Source organism: Pholis gunnellus (genome assembly GCF_910591455.1).
Source record: "Pholis gunnellus genome assembly, chromosome: 16".
NCBI classification, from domain to species: domain Eukaryota; kingdom Metazoa; phylum Chordata; class Actinopteri; order Perciformes; family Pholidae; genus Pholis; species Pholis gunnellus.
The window spans coordinates 22,106,558-22,126,791 of NC_136543.1; the positions used below are offsets into that span (position 1 = coordinate 22,106,558).

The 20,234-nt window shown below is 40.3% G+C and overlaps 1 protein-coding gene across 1 annotated transcript; it reads right to left on the reverse strand.

Annotated features, from left to right (window-relative positions):
- Positions 1 to 2,299: 2,299 nt before the first annotated feature.
- Positions 2,300 to 19,309, reverse strand: LOC306708507 (uncharacterized protein). The gene is made up of 5 exons (XM_079176349.1): positions 19,170 to 19,309; positions 12,576 to 14,790; positions 11,794 to 11,872; positions 4,920 to 5,982; positions 2,300 to 4,520 (listed from the first exon to the last, which is right to left on the reverse strand). The coding sequence occupies exons 1-5, from the start codon at positions 19,231 to 19,233 to the stop codon at positions 3,322 to 3,324; spliced, it is 4,620 nt and encodes a 1,539-aa protein (XP_079032475.1). The 5' UTR covers positions 19,234 to 19,309; the 3' UTR covers positions 2,300 to 3,321.
- Positions 19,310 to 20,234: the final 925 nt, after the last annotated feature.

Here is a 20,234-nt window from a genome sequence, read left to right on the forward strand (position 1 = left end):
ACTAGTAAATGTTTCAGGAGCCCTGACATCACGGACTGGAGGTGGAGCAGAACCAACTGGATGTAGTTGAGCTCACCTCAACGCACAACACTGGTTCTGGAACCAAACTCCTGGAGAGGAGCTGGACTCTGTCCTCTCCCCGGGGAACAGGAGGGTGAAGAGCGAGTCGCTGAGGGGAAGTCTGACTGTTGGTTGTGGCTACGCACCGAACAGCAGCTTGAAGTACCCGGTGTTGAAGAAAATCCTCCAATAACTTGTTATGTTGAACTCAGCACACTTGGTTTCATGAGAACATTCCTAGAAAGTGATAAAGGCGCGCCGTACATCACTCCAAGTGATTACAAACATTTCCCGTACGTGTATCATGTGTTCTGCTAGAACGTTACGTTGACCCAGACGAGGACATGAGAGCATGACATCATGAGGAGAACAGATGTTCTGTGTTTGTGGTTCAGTCGACTGGTTTGATTGGTTGAAAGTGACATAAGGAGCTGACTTTAGACTCAAAGAGTGAGCTGTAAGAACTATACTTTCCATCTGTTGAGTGTTACCTTGTGTATATTAAAACACGTCTTGTCGGCTGCTACTCCAACTACTACGTCTCTTCTGGTCATTCCTGCCACAACACGGCCTTATTGGAGTCTCTGGTGGAGCTCTAGAAAGGTCTCCGACTGGGAGACTCCAAGGTTCATGATGGGGGGCCTGATCTGAACCCAAGTGGAGCTTTATTGTTGGACTTCTGTGCTCATCATTGACTGATCATGTTGGAGCGTAGAGGGTTCAGAAGCGTTCTTGGTACCAGAACACACTCGGCTAAAGATCCATCATCCACTTTATGGCCGTATCTTCAGACCTGCTGACGTATGTTGTGGACGTTGTTCTGCGTCTTCATTATCGTGTCGGGGGACAAATGTGTTTGAAGTACAGTTATAGGCCGATAATAATACGAGTAGAAAGCAATAACCTACCCGGGGTCAGGAGCAGAGGCCACAGCGTCGGCCCTTCAGTGCTGTGATGACGTCTGAAGATGAACCGGTTCCTCAAAGAATCGGATTCGTTCCATCGATGGATTCATCTCTAAAAGAAACGTCTCAGAACGGTTTGTGTCCGCTGTCGTTTATAATCATGATCTGAATATTGTACCAACAATGTGATCATATTATTATTATTATTATATGATCCATCAGTCGGTGTAGAAGTGTGTCAATCAGAGACAACACAGTCATGTTAGTTTACAAGAAACATTTACATTGAAGAAGCTTTTTATTTCAAAGTGCTGAAACAATCGTAACGATATTAATATTCTGTATTCTCACTTTAACATCTCTGACTGAAACAACACGCGATCCTCGACACGCAGCAGAAGCTGTTAGCAGGAGCTAGCTGCTAGCTGTTAGCCTATATAGCATATTGATATTGTCTCCAAATGTCCAATCAGAGGTCCGCGAGCCGCCGTTTGAATTCATGTTGAACATCCTGAAATGTGGACATTTTCCACAGATCGAGTGAAAGAAGACCAAAGAAAACTACACTGTTTGTGTCCTTATTGACACTCAGCTACATGCTAACACAGCCACATGCTAACTGTGTTCCGATAGAGAACAGCGACCCGGAAGCACTAGCAACACTTCCGGTACGCTCCTCTGGCCTTCACAATAAAAGCGTTTTAAAAGTCCATTTGACCCGCAGTCCTTTGATAAGATGAGTGGTGGAATGTAACGAAGTACAATAGACCCGGAAATACTAACACTACTTCCGCTCATCTGGCCTTCACAATAAAAGAGAAGCTCACCAGTGGAATGTAACTAAGTACATTTACTCAAGTGCTGCAGTTTCTTAAAATGTCGAGGTACTTTCCTTGAATGTTTCTATATGACGACGCTTCATTCTACCAAACTACATCTCAGAGGTAAATATCCTAACAGACTAATTTAATCTCATTCGAGATCGCTGACGGGACATCGGATCGCCAGGAGGTGTCGGCGTGATGTGAAAACACATTTATAGAAGAGTGAGAACATTTTACTCTAGAATGTGTAAACACAAAAAAAGTGTGAAAAAAGTTAAAATATCACAGCATGAAGTTTAACACTCTCTTGTATATCTTAATCAGATCAGATGGCTGTAGCGAACAGTTTGAAGCTTCACTCACAACGTTTACATTCAAATTATTAACATCAAGAAACCTTCTCTCTCTTTTCAACACAAACACACACAGAGAGCATCACTTACCGTCTCTCGAATTATCTCAGTCCAAAAGTCAAAATGTATTGAAAGATATATTTAATCGTTTCTAAAATTCACAACATGATTTTATCACAAAATATTCTGCTTCAATCCAGATCTGTTGTTTAGCGTTTCAAAAACGTCTTCAACAAACACGGTCACCAAACACAAGGAGGCAGCACCTGTATGAATGCAGCGGTCCAGCAGCAATCTAATAGCACCATTAAAGAGAATTCAACCGCCAACCTGCAGTTAAAGGACGACGTGCTGAGCTTTTATACATTTATACAACCACAATAACACAACGTTTAGGGCGATAACATCGTAAAACATAACGACAGACATTCAAAGCTCCATTCGTAAACTTCAAATATTAAAAAATAACATTCGATACAATGTTAACTGGTGAGCACGGAGATGGAGAACAGAGAATTATTTCACATGCTAAGAATCACCCAGAATCTTCTCCAAAAGTCTCTGGATAGCTTGTATTCCTGACGTTTGTCACTGATTACATTAAATGACTAATGTAATGATTTGGAAATCATTGATGTAAATGTCTCTCGACCAAACAGACAAAGTCTGGATGCTTAAAATGAACGAGTCCACTTGTGTCATGTAAAACTGGGAGGTTACTTTAAAAGGGAACTCTTCTATTATTATTACACAATGCACTGAATTTCATACATTATTCTACTATTTTTTAGTATATAATGCAATAGTTTTTGTGACGTAAAACATATTACATCATGCTAAAAACTGTTATTAATTGACAGCTGCAACAGGTGGGCACACCATCAATATGTATCTTTACCATATCTCTATAGTCGTTCTTATTTTTAGCCACAACTCATTTTTAAAATGAGTGTTCTGGGTATTAAAAGAGCATATTCACCATCCCTGCACATATCTGTGTTAATTACATTCATCGGAATTTAAAGTTTTTGAATTATATAGAAACACATTGGTATCATCAGCAACTAAAATAGCAAATACAGTTTGGGAGACAGAAACTAGGTCATTTATATCAATAAGAAAAAGAAGAGGACCCAGGATTGATCCCAGATGTTTACTTCAAGAGAAGAACTCTTTTGATTAAATCTCCTTCCAGTCATCACTGTCATCAGTCTCAGGTTCAGGTTCAGAAGAGTCTTCAGTCTTGTCAACAGTTTCTGGTTCTGGATGTCTATCTGGATCTGAGTTCCTGTCTGGTTCTGGTCCTCCACAGTCCTCTCCATCACCTTCTGTTTCCATCTGTTCAGTTGAGCTGCTGGCTGGAGGTTCTGCCTCTCTGTTATCAGTTTGATGAAGTTTTGAGGAACGACGACCAACACATTTATGGTATTTCAGCTGACAAAGCCAAATAAATCTTTGGTCACAAACACTGCATCTGTAGATTTTGTGGACTTCCAGATGTTTTGTCAGATATCTCCTCCATGCAAACTCTTCACCACAAGTTTGGCATCTGAACCGCGTTCGTCTTGTGTGGATCCTCATGTGTTGAACTAAAGACTCGCTGTCATTGCAGTCTGTGTTACACACTGAGCAGCCGAATGGTTTCTCTCCTGTGGGGGCGTTCTTGTGTGTCAGCAGAGTGAGACTGTCTTCAGATCTTTCGTGACACTCAGAGGAGCTGAAAGGTTTCATGTCAGTGTTACATCCTGGATCTCTGACAGAGACCTCCTCACTGTTCAGATGCTTCAGACCTGATTGAGGTCGATCATCTTCAACTCCGTCATCAGTCTTGGGTTCAGTTTCAGCCTCGTCATCAGAGCAGCTGAATGGTTTCTTGCTGCTATTAAATCCATCATTTACAGAGACTTTTTTATTTCTCTGGTACGTGAACCCTGACTGATGTTTCCTGGTCTCTTTCCAAAACTCAACGTCAACACTGTCATCAGGTTCAGAGGACGGTTCAGTCTCCTCATCAGTATCGGGTTCTGGATCTGAGTTCCTGTCTGGTTCTGGTCCTCCACAGTCCTCTCCATCAGCTTCTGTTTCCATCTGTTCAGTTTGTCTTTGATGAAGCTGTGAGGACTGAGCTTCCTCTTCATCATCTTCACTCTTCACAGGAGTGAATGTGAACTTGATATCAGCCTCCTCCAGACCTTGAAGCTGTTCTCCCTCCTGACTGGTCCAGAGTTCCTCCTGTTCCTCTTTAATGTGGGGTGGCTCTGGGTCCTCCTGGTCCTCTTTAATGTGTGAGGGCTCTGGGTCCTCCTGGTCCAGACTGGAGCTCCACTCCTGCTGCTCAGGGGGAACCTCTTCTTTAACCACCAACAGCTGCTGGACGTCTGCAGGACAGAATGAAGTACAGACACGTTACTGACCACCTCTCGAATAACCTATACTAACCTAAACCTAAACCTAAACCTAACCCCGGAGAAGCTGAAGTAGATGGAAGAAAACCCATCATAAACATGCAAAGCTTCAGATCTGCATCACATAACCAAAGATAAAATGTAGGTAAGAGGTGAAAATATTCTGAACATGGCGTACATTTAAACTGCACTTCTTTTTTTGGTGGCTCTTTCTTTTAAGTGTTAAACTATGTTTTACTCTGATGTGGTCTGTGTGCGCAAAAAGTTGAATCAAGGTTTTGAATGTGAAAACAAAGATAAACATATCAAAACATTAAGTTGGATCAGTCAATAAATACTATATTAATACTATATTATTAGAATTCTCTTTACCTGAAAGCCAATTAAGTCTTTGTTCACAAACGCTGCAGCTTTTCTCTCTTATATGAGTTTTAACGTGTCCGTTCATATTTCCACTTTCACTGAAAGCTTTACCACAAACCGAGCAGCTCACTGGTTTTTCTTCAGCGTGGATTCTCATGTGTTTCTGTAAATCGCTACTGTGTGTAAAAGATTTTCTACAGACTGAGCACCCAAAAGGTTTCTCTCCCATATGAGATCTCATGTGTACCTTCAGATTCCCACTTTCACTGAAAGATTTACCACAAACGGAGCAGCTGAATGGTTTCTCTCCTGTGTGGATTCTCACATGTTTCTGTAAATGTCCCCTCTGGGTAAAAGACTTCTTACAAACTAAGCAGCTGAAAAGTTTTTCTCCCGTATGAGATCTCATGTGTTTCTTCAGATTCCCACTTTCACTGAAAGTTTTTCCACAAGCAGAGCAGCTGAATGGTTTCTCTCCTGTGTGGATTCTCACATGTTTCTGTAAATGTCCCCTCTGGGTAAAATACTTCTGACAAACGGAGCAGCTGAATGGTTTCTCTCCTGTGTGAGATCTCATGTGGTCCTTCAGAGTTCTTTTGGTGCTAAATCTACATCTCAAATCACTGACGGGGTCTTTATCTGGTTCTGGATGTCTATGTGGATCTGAGTTCCTGTCTGGTTCTGGTCCTCCACAGTCCTCTCCATCAGCTTCTGTTTCCATCTGTTCAGTTTGTCTTTGATGAAGCTGTGAGAACTGAGCTTCCTCTTCATCATCTTCACTCTTCACAGGACTGAATGAGAACTTGATATCAGCCTCCTCCAGACCTTGAAGCTGTTCTCCCTCCTGACTGGTCCAGAGTTCCTCCTGGTCCTCTTTAATGTGTGGGGGCTCTGGGTCCTCCTGGTCCTCTTTAATGTGTGGGGGCTCTGGGTCCTCCTGGTCCTCTTTAATGTGTGGGGGCTCTGGGTCCTCCTGGTCCTCTTTAATGTGTGGGGGCTCTGGGTCCTCCTGGTCCAGACTGGAGCTCCAGTCCTGCTGCTCAGAGGGAACCTCTTCTTTCACCACCAACAGCTGCTGGACATCTGCAGGAAACAGGAAACACACATTGAGGGAAAACCAGAGTTTATGTTAACTGTATGTTGAAATGGTGGAATTTCACTAGTAGTAGTATTACTAGTGGTAATCGTATCAGTTGTAGTCATAGTAGTCATAGTAGTATCAGTGGTAGGAGGGTAGGAAATGTACATATTTTTTAGGGGGCAAATTTTGCCCCAACTGACTGAAATCCAGGGGCATTACAAAAAGAATTGGGGGCACTTTTGTGAAATAACATTTAACATTTGTTCAAAATAATAAATGTACTTATTTAGGCTTACAGTATATGAGCAATTGTCATCAAATGGCAATAATAAGACTATTAGGCAGTAGTCTACAGATTCAAAGTGTTTTCTTAGATTTTTTGAACAAAAAAAAAAAAGAAAACATAAATCAGACATAATAAGTCAAATTCAATTTGACTCTTATTTCTTTGTGGTTATTTATTATGATTACATTTTTTAAACTATTAATTATTAAGTCAACGATGCCTTGATTACATATACATCAGTCATTGTATGGAATTATTGAGAAAAATATTTTTGTAGCACCTCAAATATTGTGATATTACCCATTTCTGTCCTGGAAGCACAACAGACGAACCAGCACTGAGACGGGAGGTGCAGGTGATGAGACACAGCAGGGTTCAACCACAGACAAGGACAGGAAGGGAAGAGAACACAAGACACAAGGGGCAGGGAACTTCAAAATAAAATGGAAGAAACAATTAAACAAAACCCAAAACCGTGACAGAAGCAACAGTAGTGGTAGGTACTACTGAGAGCCTGTAGTAGTAATCATAATACTTTACATAGAGACAAACAGAACAAACAAAAGAGAAAGACAGAGGAGCAAACAAAACAAACAAACAGAACATTTTGGTAAAGAAAACTGGAGAAGCTGTGGAACGGGTCGTGTAGTGGAGGGGAGGGGTCAGCAGGTGAAGGAGAGCTTGAAGAGGTGGGTTTGAGGGCCTGTTTGAATGATGATGGGGAGGGAGCCTCACGGATGTGGATGGGGAGGGCGTTCCAGAGGGGGGGTGCAGCAGCTGAGAAGGCCCCGTCACCCCAGGTCCTGATGGTCTTCAGAGCGTTTGCACCGGCGGACCTGAGGCAACGGGCTGGGGCGAGGAGGGGGAGGAGGTCTGAGAGGCAGGGAGGGGCCAGGTTGTTTTTAAAGTAATAGTGATGTAGTATAATTAATATCAGTAGTAGTAGTGGTGGTAGTAGTAGTATCAGTAGTAGTGAGTGCCAAAGAAACAAATACATCTGCATATAAAAAAATAACGTGATAATGTTTTAAGATACGACCTCAGTTTCTCTAACGATGACATCATCATGAGTGAGGTCATGGAGCTTCACATGTCTCAATTATATATAATATATAATATATTATATATAATATATATAATATATTATATATATTATATATAATATATATAATATATTATATATATTATATAATATATAATATATATTATATATAATATATTATATATAATATATTATATATATGGTGGAGGAAGTCTTCAGACTACGTTGATGCAGCGCGTGGGAGAAGTTTAGAGAAACTAAAGCAACACCAGCTAACAGATGCTACAGAGACAAGCTAACAGATGCTACAGAGACAAGCTAACAGATGCTACAGAGACAAGCTAACAGATGCTACAGAGACAAGCTAACAGATGCTACAGAGACAAGCTAACAGATGCTACAGAGACAAGCTAATAGATGCTACAGAGACAAGCTAACAGATGCTACAGAGAAGTGGAGACTCGCTGCAGGTTGGTGTTGTGAAGATGTCGGTCTGAGGAACGTCCTCAAGGCGCGTTCACGTCGCGTTTGGTGTGAACGCACCTTTAGGATCAACCAATGACGTCACGTATGAGCCTCAAGACGCATTATTGTGGCTCTAGATCAAATGTTGATGACCTGGCAGTGGCAAATATCTTTGGTCTTATATTTGATTTGATTACATTAATGTTAAAGTTGAGATTTACAAGAGATATAACTGCTGCTGTGTGAAGAGAATCCTGCTGTTAACAAGAACCTGATGAGTTTAACGTGTTTACACCAAATGTTGTTGACCTTTAGTTCATAGAGCAGCACTTTAACATAAAAGTGATCAATACTGTTGAATTCATTACTGAACTTTGCGATTAAAAATTTTATTTATAATTTAGTATTTATGTATTTCAGACAGTACACAATAAAAACACGTTTATTCAACATGTGTTTTTATTGAATCACCAGAAATGATTACTGAGAGAATAGAAATACTCAAGTGAAGTACAATTATCTGTTATTAGTACTAAGTAGAGTAGTTGAGTACAAGTACTTCGTTACTTTGCTCCTAATCACATTAATCGATCCTCAACACGCAGTAGAAGCTGTTAGCAGGAGCTAGCTGCTAACAGGCTAACGTTAGCTTAGCACGGACAACATGATCAGTACAGATGTTTCCAGCAGGAGAAAGAAAACCAACCTGCTTCTCTCCGCAGCTCCATGTCGGCCTTTAAAACCACATCCAGCACTTTTCTCCTTTTCATATCCGGATATTGTCTCCAAATGTCCAATCAGAGGTCCGCGAGCCGCCGTTTCAATTCATGTTGAACATCCTGAACATCCTGAAATGTGGACATTTTCCACAGATCGAGTGAAAGAAGACCAAAGAAAACTACACTGTTTGTGTCCTTATTGACACTCAGCTACATGCTAACACAGCCACATGCTAACTGTGTTCCGACAGAGAACAGAGAGACCCGGAAGCACTAGCAACACTTCCGGTACGCTCCTCTGGCCTTCACAATAAAAGAGCGTTTTAAAAGTCCATTTGACCCGCAGTCCTTTGTATGGAAGCCCATTCCCACCAGCAAAATAAAATAAAAAATCCACCCAAAAAAAAATAAAAAAATAAAATATCCACCCAAAAAATAAATAATATTTATATCCACCCAGAAAAAAAAAAAAAGATTATGTTTTTTTTTGTTTGTTTTTTGTAGCCGGAAAAAAGTAAAAAAAAAAGATCATGATGTTTGTTTGTTTTTGCTAGCAAAAGAGATTAGAAGTACGCATGCGCTTCAGTGACGATCTCCTTACAGGTCCCTTCATCCCCTCGCCAGTCTTTCCATGAAAACGAGATGCAATTCTACAAATTATTACTTAGAATGATATATAACATCTAACATTTACAAAAGTCACCAGTAATAGTTACCTTGTGTAGAATTGCATGTCGTTTTTTTTCCGGTAAAAAAAAACATCATAATCTTTTTTTTTTTACTTTTTTCCGGAACAAATACGACATGCAAAAAAAAACATAATATTTTTTTTTTTTTCTGTGTGGATTTTATTTTATTTTATTTTTTTCGGGTGGATTTTTTATTTGATTTTGCTGCAGGAATGGGCTTCCATACCTTTGATAAGATGGGTGGTGGAATGTAACGAAGTACATTAGACCCGGAAACACTAACAGTACATCTGCTCATCTGGCCTTCACAATAAAAGAGAAGCTCAGCGGTGGAACGTAACTAAGTACATTTACCTGTACGTGCAGTACTCAAGTACAACTTTACTTGAATATTCCCATATTATGCTACTTAATACTTCTTGACACGAACAACAATATTATTTTCATTAATGTGTAATATACGTTTTATTACTTTTTAACATCGACAATATTACATTTATATTTCAGTTTCTATGTCAGTATCACTTCTTATACACTTTGTATTTTTGCTCTTTTATTTAACTTTTCCATTTCAGTTGAATTATTTCCTTTATTTTTCTAACCTTGCTGTTATTGCTGTTCTACTTTACATCAGTATTACTTCTGTTACACTTGTTTCATTGTATTGTTCATATACATTCATATTTGTATTATATTCTCTTTGCATTTCTTCTGTTGTAGTCTTTGTGTGAATGAATTGTAGTTCTATCTTATTGTACTCAGAGGGAATTATTGTACTTTTTTTAATGCACTAGTTATTTGATAACTTTGGTTACTAGTTACTTGCAGAGTTTGAGGTGTTATATATATATATATTATCTATATGTCCAGCTAAACTTAGAAACTATGAATAAATACATTCAGAAATACTTGATTAAAGTCAATTGTGTCACGTTACAGTTAATCCCATTCAAGAATAAACAGAGAAATTATAAGACAGTATAAATAACTATGTAAAAATATGAGCATTATACTACAATTAAACAACAAATCATGAACAAATATAAATAAGAAATATGTTGAATGATGGATATTACAATATAACAGCAAATAATAATCCTGAAAACTGGAATCTATGACTAAGAATATTTGTTGGAGCTATTTATTCGATATTAGTATTTTGTTATTTAATTCAGTAGTATTGTTTAATTATTCTAGATGTTTGATATATTAAGATTTCCTTTTCTCTTTAATAGTCATTTGTTTAGTGATATTAGTTTTTGTTGTTTGGGTAAACGGGCACCTGTGGCTATATATAGGAGTAGATAGACCAGCATGCACCGGGGCTTATAGTGTTTACCAGCACAGGAGAGACGGTACGACGGGAGCTCTCTTTGTTTGCTTGTTTGGTTCGGTTTACTTAAATAAAGAAGAAAAATCGGAATCCTGCACGGACAATCTACTCTACTGCCTGCGTAAAATACCGACCACGGTGCATCAGTGGCGTTTGATTATTGTTTGTTTTATTTTGATTTATTCGACAAATGGCCACGACAATATTAGAACATATGTCACCTTTAAGTTGTTAACGTCTGAATCAAACGTCTCTTTGTTTGAGCAGTCCTCAGGTCAAAGGTCATCGTAAAAAGACGGCTATAATTATTTCCAAAATAAATGGGTCGTATTTATTTCACAGAAAATGACCGAGGAGGATTTTAACAAAGGTGAAGGTGACCGAAGAGTGAAGATCTCCAGAAAACTTTATGAAAGCTTTAATTCTTTATAAACAAATTCACAAATCTGCATCCTGTTGATGTCAAATCAAACAGACAATGTTCAGCTTTTGAAACAATGAAGCATAAAAAGTAGCAACTCAAACAACTTTTCTGAAGAAGAAAACGTGGTTTAAGTGTTGCTTCATACAAAATCATAATAGACAAGATATGGAAATATGAAGCTATAATAAAGTGTAAGAAAACTGTCAATCTTGGAACTAATCAAATCCGCCTGAGGCCTAAAACTAGAGGAGCTACTGATATCAGCAGTAGTATCATTAGTAGAGTAGCAACAGATCACAACACTCACACTTCAGATCAACACAAAGAGAAAAAAGGAGCAAATAGAACTTTTAGATCTCTGATGATCATTACTGTCATTTTATTATAGCAGCTGGTCTACAAGGATCCAGACTTCGCCACCGTCCCAAAAATCATTTTAACGCTCTGAAGTCAGTAAAGCATTACAAATACTAAATGTTGTACTTTTACTTTGTTATAGTAATTTATTGTGTTTTTTTCTTCATAAAAACACACAATTCAAATGATAAAGACATAAAATGTTGTGGTTTTATTGTAATAATTATTTTTAATGATGTGTTATAATGTGCTTAGAGTTCGTGTAAGGAAGTCAAACAGCTCATAATTAATTTCTAATATCTATTTTATATTCATGTGAAAACATCTCCTTCAAACTACTGGATTTATTCAAGTTTATCACCAGTTTACAAAGTAACATTATCAGTGATCAGAGACTAGAAACATGTTTTACTGAATATTGGAGAAGAACCATCGTCAGTAAAACTTTATTTACACTGTGATGGTTAACGTTGAACTGCTACAGCACTTGAAAGTCTTCCAAGGAGCGCGTCTCACAGTCCTTCACTCCGTGGGTGAAGACATTGAGGTCCAGGTTTCCCCCTTTACTGATAATAAAAAACGTGGAGTGATGGGTAAACAATCTATGTTTATCTCATCCTCATGTCTACAGTCATTCTTATTTTAAGACGCAAATATCATAACATTTGTTATGTTGATATTAAGAGACAACTTCTTTACGTTGAACCATTTTGCATCCCTACACATCTCTGTGTTAATTACATTCATCAGAATTTCAAAGTACGCTTATTCGATAGAAACAGACTGGTATCATCAGCAAATTAAATAGTAAATAAAGTTTGGGAGACAAAAACTAGGTCATTTATATTAATAAGGAAAAGAAGAGGACCCAGGATTGATCCCTGTGGGACCCCACACCAGAGGTTTCCCTTTTGTACTAAAAACATACTGCACCATGAATGTTTGTGTACCGTTACACAACTATGATTTGGCTTGTAAAACTGTATTATTAACCCTTGAAAGCGTTTGATGCATCCAGAAAAAAAAATCCTACTGTGAATATAATCTTATCAACAAGTTGTAAAATAGCCAAATGTGGCGAGATGTAGGGAAATCCATACAAGCGCTCATTGATATTGTTCCTTCATGTGTTCAGTTGAGCTGGCTGGAGGTTCTGCATCTCTGTTCTCCTGAGTCTGACTTTGATGAAGCTTTGAGGACTGATGACCAACACATTTATGTATTTTGACCGATAACGACGACAGACTGTTACTTTTGGTACAAACACACTAAATGGTTTCTCCCCTGTACGAATTCTTGTGCTTGAAGTTCAACCCTGACTGAGGTTTTCTGGTCTCCTTCCAATCATCACTGTCATCAGTCTCAGGTTCAGAAGAATCTCCAGTCTTGTCAACAGTGTCTGGTTCTGGATGTCTATCTGGATCTGAGTTCCTGTCTGGTTCTGGTCCTCCACAGTCCTCTCCATCAGCTTCTGTTTCCATCTGATCAGTTGAGCTGCTGGCTGGAGGTTCTGCCTCTTTGGTCTCCTCAGTCTGACTTTGATGAAGCTGTGAGGACTGATGACCGACACATTTATGTTTCCTGAGCTGATAAAACCAAGTGAACTTTTGGCCACAAACACTGCAGCTGAATCGTTTCTCTTCTGTGTGGTTTCTCATGTGTTCATTCAAGTTGCACTTGCCAGGGAATCTTTTACAACACAGTGAACAGTTGAATATTCTCTCTGCTGTGTGAATTCTCATGTGTTTCTTCAGACTTTCCTGGGAACCAAATCTTTTCCCACAATCAGAGCAGCTGAACGGTTTCTCTCCCGTGTGGGTTCTCATGTGTTTCTGTAAATTTCCACTCTGTGAAAAACATTTCTTACAAATTGAGCAAATGAATGGTTTCTCCCCTGTATGAGATCGCACGTGTATCTTCAGATGTGTCTTTTTCCTAAATCTTTTCCCACAATCAGAGCAGCTATAAGGTTTCTCTCCAGCACTACATCTGGAATCACTGACAGAAATATCATCATTATTCACAGAGTTTAAACCTGACTGAGGTTCTCTGGTCTCCGTCCAGTCATCACTGTTATCAGTCTCAGGTTCAGAAGAGTCTCCAGTCTTGTCATCAGGATCTGGTTCTAGATCTGAGTTCGTGTCTGGTTCTGGTTCTGGTCCTCCACAGTCCTCTCCATCACCGTCTATTTTCATCTGGTCAGTTGAGCTGCAGGCTGGAGGTTCTGCCTCTCTGTTCTCCTCAGTCTGAGTTTGACGAAGCTGTGAGAACCGACGACCAACACATCTATGATCTTTGAGCTGTTTACACCAAGTGAACCTTTGGTCACAAACACTGCATCTGTAGATTTTGTGGACTTCCAGATGTTTTGTCAGATATCTCCTCCATGCAAACTCTTCACCACAAATTGTGCAATTAAACCGCGTTTGCATCGTGTGGATCCTCATGTGTTGAACCAAAGACTCGCTGTCATTGCAGTCTGTGTTACACACTGAGCAGCGGAACGGTTTCTCCCCTGAGTGACATGTCATGTGAGAACGTAAGCTTTCCTGCTCGTTAAATATTTGACCACAAAGTGAGCAGCCGAATGGTTTCTCTCCTGTGGGGGCGTTCTTGTGTGTCAGCAGAGTGAGACTGTCTTCAGATCTTTCGTGACACTCAGAGGAGCTGAAAGGTTTCATGTCAGTGTTACATCCTGGATCTCTGACAGAGACCTCCTCACTGTTCAGATGCTTCAGACCTGATTGAGGTCGATCACCTTCAACTCCGTCATCAGTCTTGGGTTCAGTTTCAGCCTCGTCATCAGAGCAGCTGAATGGTTTCTTGTTGCTATTAAATCCATCATTTACAGAGACTTTTTTATTTCTCTGGTACGTGAACCCTGACTGATGTTTCCTGGTCTCTTTCCAAAACTCAACGTCAACACTGTCATCAGGTTCAGAGGACGGTTCAGTCTTGACATCAGCATCTGGTTCTGGATGTCTATGTGGATCTGAGTTCCTGTCTGGTTCTGGTCCTCCACAGTCCTCTCCATCAGCTCCTGTTTCCATCTGTTCAGTTTGTCTTTGATGAAGTTGTGAGGACTGAGCTTCCTCTTCATCATCTTCACTCTTCACAGGAGTGAATGAGAACTTGATATCAGCCTCCTCCAGCCATTGAAGCTGCTCTCCCTCCTGACTGGTCCAGAGTTCCTCCTGGTCCTCTTTAATGTGGGGGGGCTCTGGGTCCTCCTGTTCCTCTTTAATGTGTGGGGGCTCTGGGTCCTCCTGTTCCTCTTTAATGTGTGGGGGCTCTGGGTCCTCCTGGTCCTCTTTAATGTGTGGGGGTTCTGGGTCCTCCTGTTCCTCTTTAATGTGTGGGGGCTCTGGGTCCTCCTGTTCCTCTTTAATGTGTGGGGGCTCTGGGTCCTCCTGGTCCACACTGGAGCTCCAGTCCTGCTGCTCAGGGGGAACCTCTTCTTTAACCACCAACAGCTGCTGGACGTCTGCAGGAAACAGGAAACCAGATAATGTTAAAGTCAAGCTTAAAAATTACATTTTCATGATGTTTTTGTATCTGTAGCGTGATGCTAATACCAGTTTTAAGAAATAATAATTAATTAATATCAAAATATGTTAACAAGTATTTATAACTCAGTTATGTATCATAATCCTATAACTTGGAATGAAAGATGATGATGGTACTCAGCTTTCACGATAAGACATCATTAGTAAGGGAATTTAACTTTAGACCCACTTTTGGAAAAATAGGGACAATTTAAAAATTCTATATTAATCTCAAAAATCTTAATCTCAGGGTCGCTACGGAGATGTTGTCATGGTGAACAGGGACCTATTGTTTCATAGACACACAAATCAAATGATCAAGTTCTTTATAAATGGAATATTTATTAGACTGAAAAAACAGAATTAAAAAAATGAAAAGATAAAGAATATGATGAAGAGTACAATGAATAACAATGGCCCACTGTGATGGAACACAGTGCTTCACTACGGTGACATGTTCACCCGTTTCTATTGTCAGCCCGTTTGGTGCTTTGACCCTCTTTGTGTTCGTAGAGAACACTTGAAGGTTTGAGGACAGATGTGTTAGTGTGACGAGGCTCAGCTGAGATGAGAGGAAGAGGCTGAGTGGAGGCTGAGTGGAGGCTGAATGGAGGCTGAGCGGAGGCTGAAAGGAGGCTGAGTGGAGGCTGAGTGGAGGCTGAGTGGAGGCTGAATGGAGGCTGAGTGGAGGCTGAATGGAGGCTGAGTGGAGGCTGAGTGGAGGCTGAGTAGAGGCTGAGTGGAGGCTGAGTGGAGGCTGAGTGGAGGCTGAGTGGAGGCTGAATGGAGGCTGAGTGGAGGCTGAGTGGAGGCTGAATGGAGGCTGAGTGGAGGCTGAGTGGAGGCTGAGTGGAGGCTGAGTGGAGGTGTCAGTGGGCAGTTAGAACCTGTTGACCAGATGTTTTAGTGTGAACTCATGCTGCCCCCCCACCCTGTTCTCAGGTCCTTTATAAGCTCTAGAGACTCTCATCTCGTCCTCTGCAGACATCACTGCACTCTGTGTGAATAAATACTACAAAGACAAACTTCTTTTCTCAATGTTCCTTATTTCAGTATTATAGGACTCACTCGGTACGATCACACCACATATGAAAAGATGACATGTGACCAGGTATAACCAGTGACTCACATCATTGATTCACGTCTATCAGTTAAATCTGTAGATTGACTTCTTTCATTAAATGTACATGTCAGAGAAGACTGAAGCAGCTTTAGATTAGTTTTAATTTAAATCTTTAGGTAACTCGTTTACATCTGTAAACTGTGTTGTTTTCACCTGACGGTTCTGACGGTTGGATGAGAGGTTCAGCTGTATGAAGCTGTTGCTCTGTGAGCCTTTAAATACTGTTCTAGTTGGTGATAGCGAGGGGGGGGGGGGGCAGATTCTTCCATCAGAATCAGCTTTATTGGCTTCCACTTCGCTCTCGATGTACATACACACATTTACAATAAACAAGAAAAATATATATATATAAAAAATCAAAAAGGGCAAAAAAACAAACAAAAACATAAACATTTAACAATATGTACAATATAAGTAAAAACATCTATCCAAAAAAGTGTATATATACATATATATATATATATATATACATATATATATATATGTGTATATATGTGTGAACATAAACCTATAAACAACAAAGGCAGTGGAATTGAGGCGATAGTACCAGTAGTGGTAGTAGTGCAGTGTGACTGGTTCATAATGTGTGAAGTCATTCTGCACTACCACCGTCTGATGCACCGCGATTATGACTCGATGCAGAAAACTCAACTGGAAATTTAAAACTCAGTTCTCAGTGTTGTGGTTCTGTGGCACCGGGCCGTTCTTTCCTTAACCGCTGCAGACGTGATACACGTGGGTCTTGTTTACGTGCTAAGCTATGCTAAATGCTAGCAGAGGCTGAGTGAGGGCGGCTGAGCTTCAGCAGCTGAGTATGAATACGATCTGACCGGCTCCTCCTGAAGTAGATTGCACATATCTATAGATCTATAGATCTATCTATAGATCTATAGATCTATAGATATGTGTATGTACCTATGCACATAATAAGTGAATGGATTGGATTAAACTCAGGTGAGGGGGGCATTCCTTCCCCCTCTTGGAGGTCTGTGTTGTGGTTGAGATAAACGTTACAGGCACAACAATTAACATCCAGTTTATAAGACACGAAACTATGACGATTAAAACAGAGCTGGTTATCAGAACTATACAGAACTTATGCTCAACCGATGAGGTTCATGTCACGCTGCCGTGGAGACATCGGGTGCTGATGAATCGGAGTTCTACGAGGACGTGAGCACCACATGGGACCAGATACCGGTATCGGACCGCATGGGACCAGATACCGGTATCGGACCGCATGGGACCAGATACCGGTATCGGACCGCATGGGACCAGATACCAGATACTGGTATCGGTGCACCGCTAATGGTAACCACGCAGTTCTAAACCAGCTGGAATAGCAGTACTTATACAACGAGCTAGATTATTAATACCTGCTAGAAGTCGTCTGAATGTTGTATCGTCATATCTTTGAGCTCTTGTCATCAACAGTGTTCTGGTTCTGATCCCCCGCTGCAGAGCTCTCCTGGTCTGGACCCTGAACACCTCATGCTGGAGGTTTAAGCTTCCTGTACGTAGTTGGATCCTTTGCAGCCATCACACGGCCAGAGAGACGTTCTCCACCATCATCACACATTCATATGGATCAGAAACCTCAGTGTGATGACCTCACATCAGAACCTGATCCTGGACCGGTCCCACCTGGAGCTAGCAGACTCAGTTCAGATTCGCTCAGTTCATTGCTTTGGATCCGAGTATTTCATTGATACTAGTACTCGTGTGGGTTCTTTTTCATCATAGTGTGAGGAAAACAAAGACGCTGCTCGATTATTCTTGTGTGTCAACGAACGAACAGTCTTTGTGGAGCAGCTGCTGCTCAGCAAACATGTTCTGTCTGCTCGTTGCTCACATGTTGTGATAAACTTACTTGTGACGGTTTTATTGTGTTTAAGACGATCAGAGTTCTACAATATATATATATATATATATATATATATATATATATATATATATATATGAGACACACAGAGAGAGGGTGAGAGAGAGAGAGAGAGAGAGCTGCAGCGCTGTAACTAACGTTAAGTCTGAAAAATAAAACTTGTAAAACGTTCCAGGAACTGTGTGTGTTTGAGTTCATAGAGGAAGATTTGAGAGAAGATCTTCAGTATCAAACACATCCTTTCATTATTAAAGACTTTATTACTCTGTCATATTTTTAACTTAGCAACCAATTTACTTCCTGTTTACACCGGCAACCACCCGCATGCAGTGCACGTAAAGAGTCACGTGATATTGGTTTTTGTGTGGACGGAGATTGTTTTAGTTTTAAATGAGTAGTATGGACAGATAGTAGTAACTCTGGACAGGTTTTACTCATTTAGAACCGGTTATATATTAGAATACATATGTTGTCGGGGGGGGGGGGGGGGGGGGGGCCTCTCTACTCTACCAGCAGGTACGTCAAAGTGTTTCCAGGTCTAGAAATAGTATTTCATATTTTTCTGTAAAACAGCGCCTCCTCCAGTACACCAGCTACCGTTCAGGCGGAGAGTGGTACTGCAGGCTGAGAGACGGCGACAGAAAAACTGAATCAATTCAGTGAGAGGTTTATGAGAAAACTGCTGAAGAACCACAGTAACTGTAGGAAGTCACGGTGGTATTAGTACTTTATACCACAGTAACTGTAGGAAGTCACGGTGGTATTAGTACTTTATACCACAGTAACTGTAGGAAGTCACGGTGGTATTAGTACTTTATACCACAGTAACTGTAGGAAGTCACGGTGGTATTAGTACTTTATACCACAGTAACTGTAGGAAGTCACGGTGGTATTAGTACTTTATACCACAGTAACTGTAGGAAGTCACGGTGGTATTAGTACTTTATACCACAGTAACTGTAGGAAGTCACGGTGGTATTAGTACTTTAACTGAAAGTACTTAAAGATCAGAGTACTGCTTCAGTGTCTCTGATATGTAGTGCAGTAGAAGTATAAAGTAGCAGAGAATAGAAATACTCAAGTGAAGTACAATTATCTGTTATTAGTACTAAGTAGAGTAGTTGAGTACAAGTACTTCGTTACTTTGCTCCTAATCACATCAATCGATCCTCAACACGCAGTAGAAGCTGTTAGCAGGAGCTAGCTGCTAACGTTAGCCTGTTAGCAGGAGCTAGCTGCTAACAGGCTAACGTTAGCTTAGCACGGACAACATGATCAGTACAGATGTTTCCAGCAGGAGAAAGAAAACCAACCTGCTTCTCTCCGCAGCTCCATGTCGGCCTTTAAAACCACATCCAGCACTTTTCTCCTTTTCATATCCGGATATTGTCTCCAAATGTCCAATCAGAGGTCCGCGAGCCGCCGTTTCAATTTATGTTGAACATCCTGAACTGTGGACATTTTCCACAGATCGAGTGAAAGAAGACCAAAGAAAACTACACTGTTTGTGTCCTTATTGACACTCAGCTACATGCTAACACAGCCACATGCTAACTGTGTTCCGATAGAGAGAACAGAGAGACCCGGAAGCACTAGCAACACTTCCGGTACGCTCCTCTGGCCTTCACAATAAAAGAGCGTTTTAAAAGTCTTCTTCTTTTGGTTCGAATAAAATAAAATAAATAATTAAATTAAATTAAATTAAATTAAATTAAATTAAATTAAATTAAATTAAATTAAATTAAACAAATCAAAACAAACAAAGAAAAAAACTAAATAATAATAATTAAATAAATAATAAACAAAATAAAATATTTCTTCTTCTTTGAGGTTCAAACGGCAGCTTGTGTCCTTAGCGTTGCTCTCCTGGTGGTATTTATCTCCTACAGAGTCCAGAATGTTGTCTCCTCTGCTCTTCTCTTCCTGCTTCCTCCTCTACTTCTCAATTGAATTGACTGTAAATGTCTCCGTCTTGTCTCCTGATCCCAGTGCTGCTGCCTTTTCTTTTTTGCTTTCCTTTCCTTCTGATTTGAAAGATTAACATGCGTATCTACGTTTCCCTCATTGGTCCACTCTTTTATTTCCCAGAATGCCTCTGTGAGCAGAAACCCAGAATAATGCGATGAGACAGATGAAGACTTTGTGTGGTTGGTTTTGTTCTGCCCGTTATATCTATATATACCATCAGGAGGGAGTAAATACACGTAGACCTCCACAGTGAGGAGCTGCTACTGTTATCGGATCCTTTGATCCATCTGTAAAAACATGCTTATAGTCCTTGTATTCAAACTCCTCAGACCCAGTTTGGAATTTAAGGCCAGTTTATAGTTTGGTTGAACAGTTGCTGGTGAGACACTGAGTCGTGTCAGATTTGAAAT

Coding starts and splice junctions, on each gene's coding strand:
- LOC306708507 (XM_079176349.1), bottom strand. CDS start 19,233: ATGAAAAGGAGAAAAGTGCTGGATGTGGTTTTAAAGGCCGACATGGAG. Junction 11,873..12,575: donor TACAGGGGAGAAACCATTTA/GTGTGTTTGTAC, acceptor TTTTATTATCAG/TAAAGGGGGAAACCTGGACC. Junction 4,521..4,919: donor AAGACTTAATTGGCTTTCAG/GTAAAGAGAATT, acceptor TCTGTCCTGCAG/ACGTCCAGCAGCTGTTGGTG.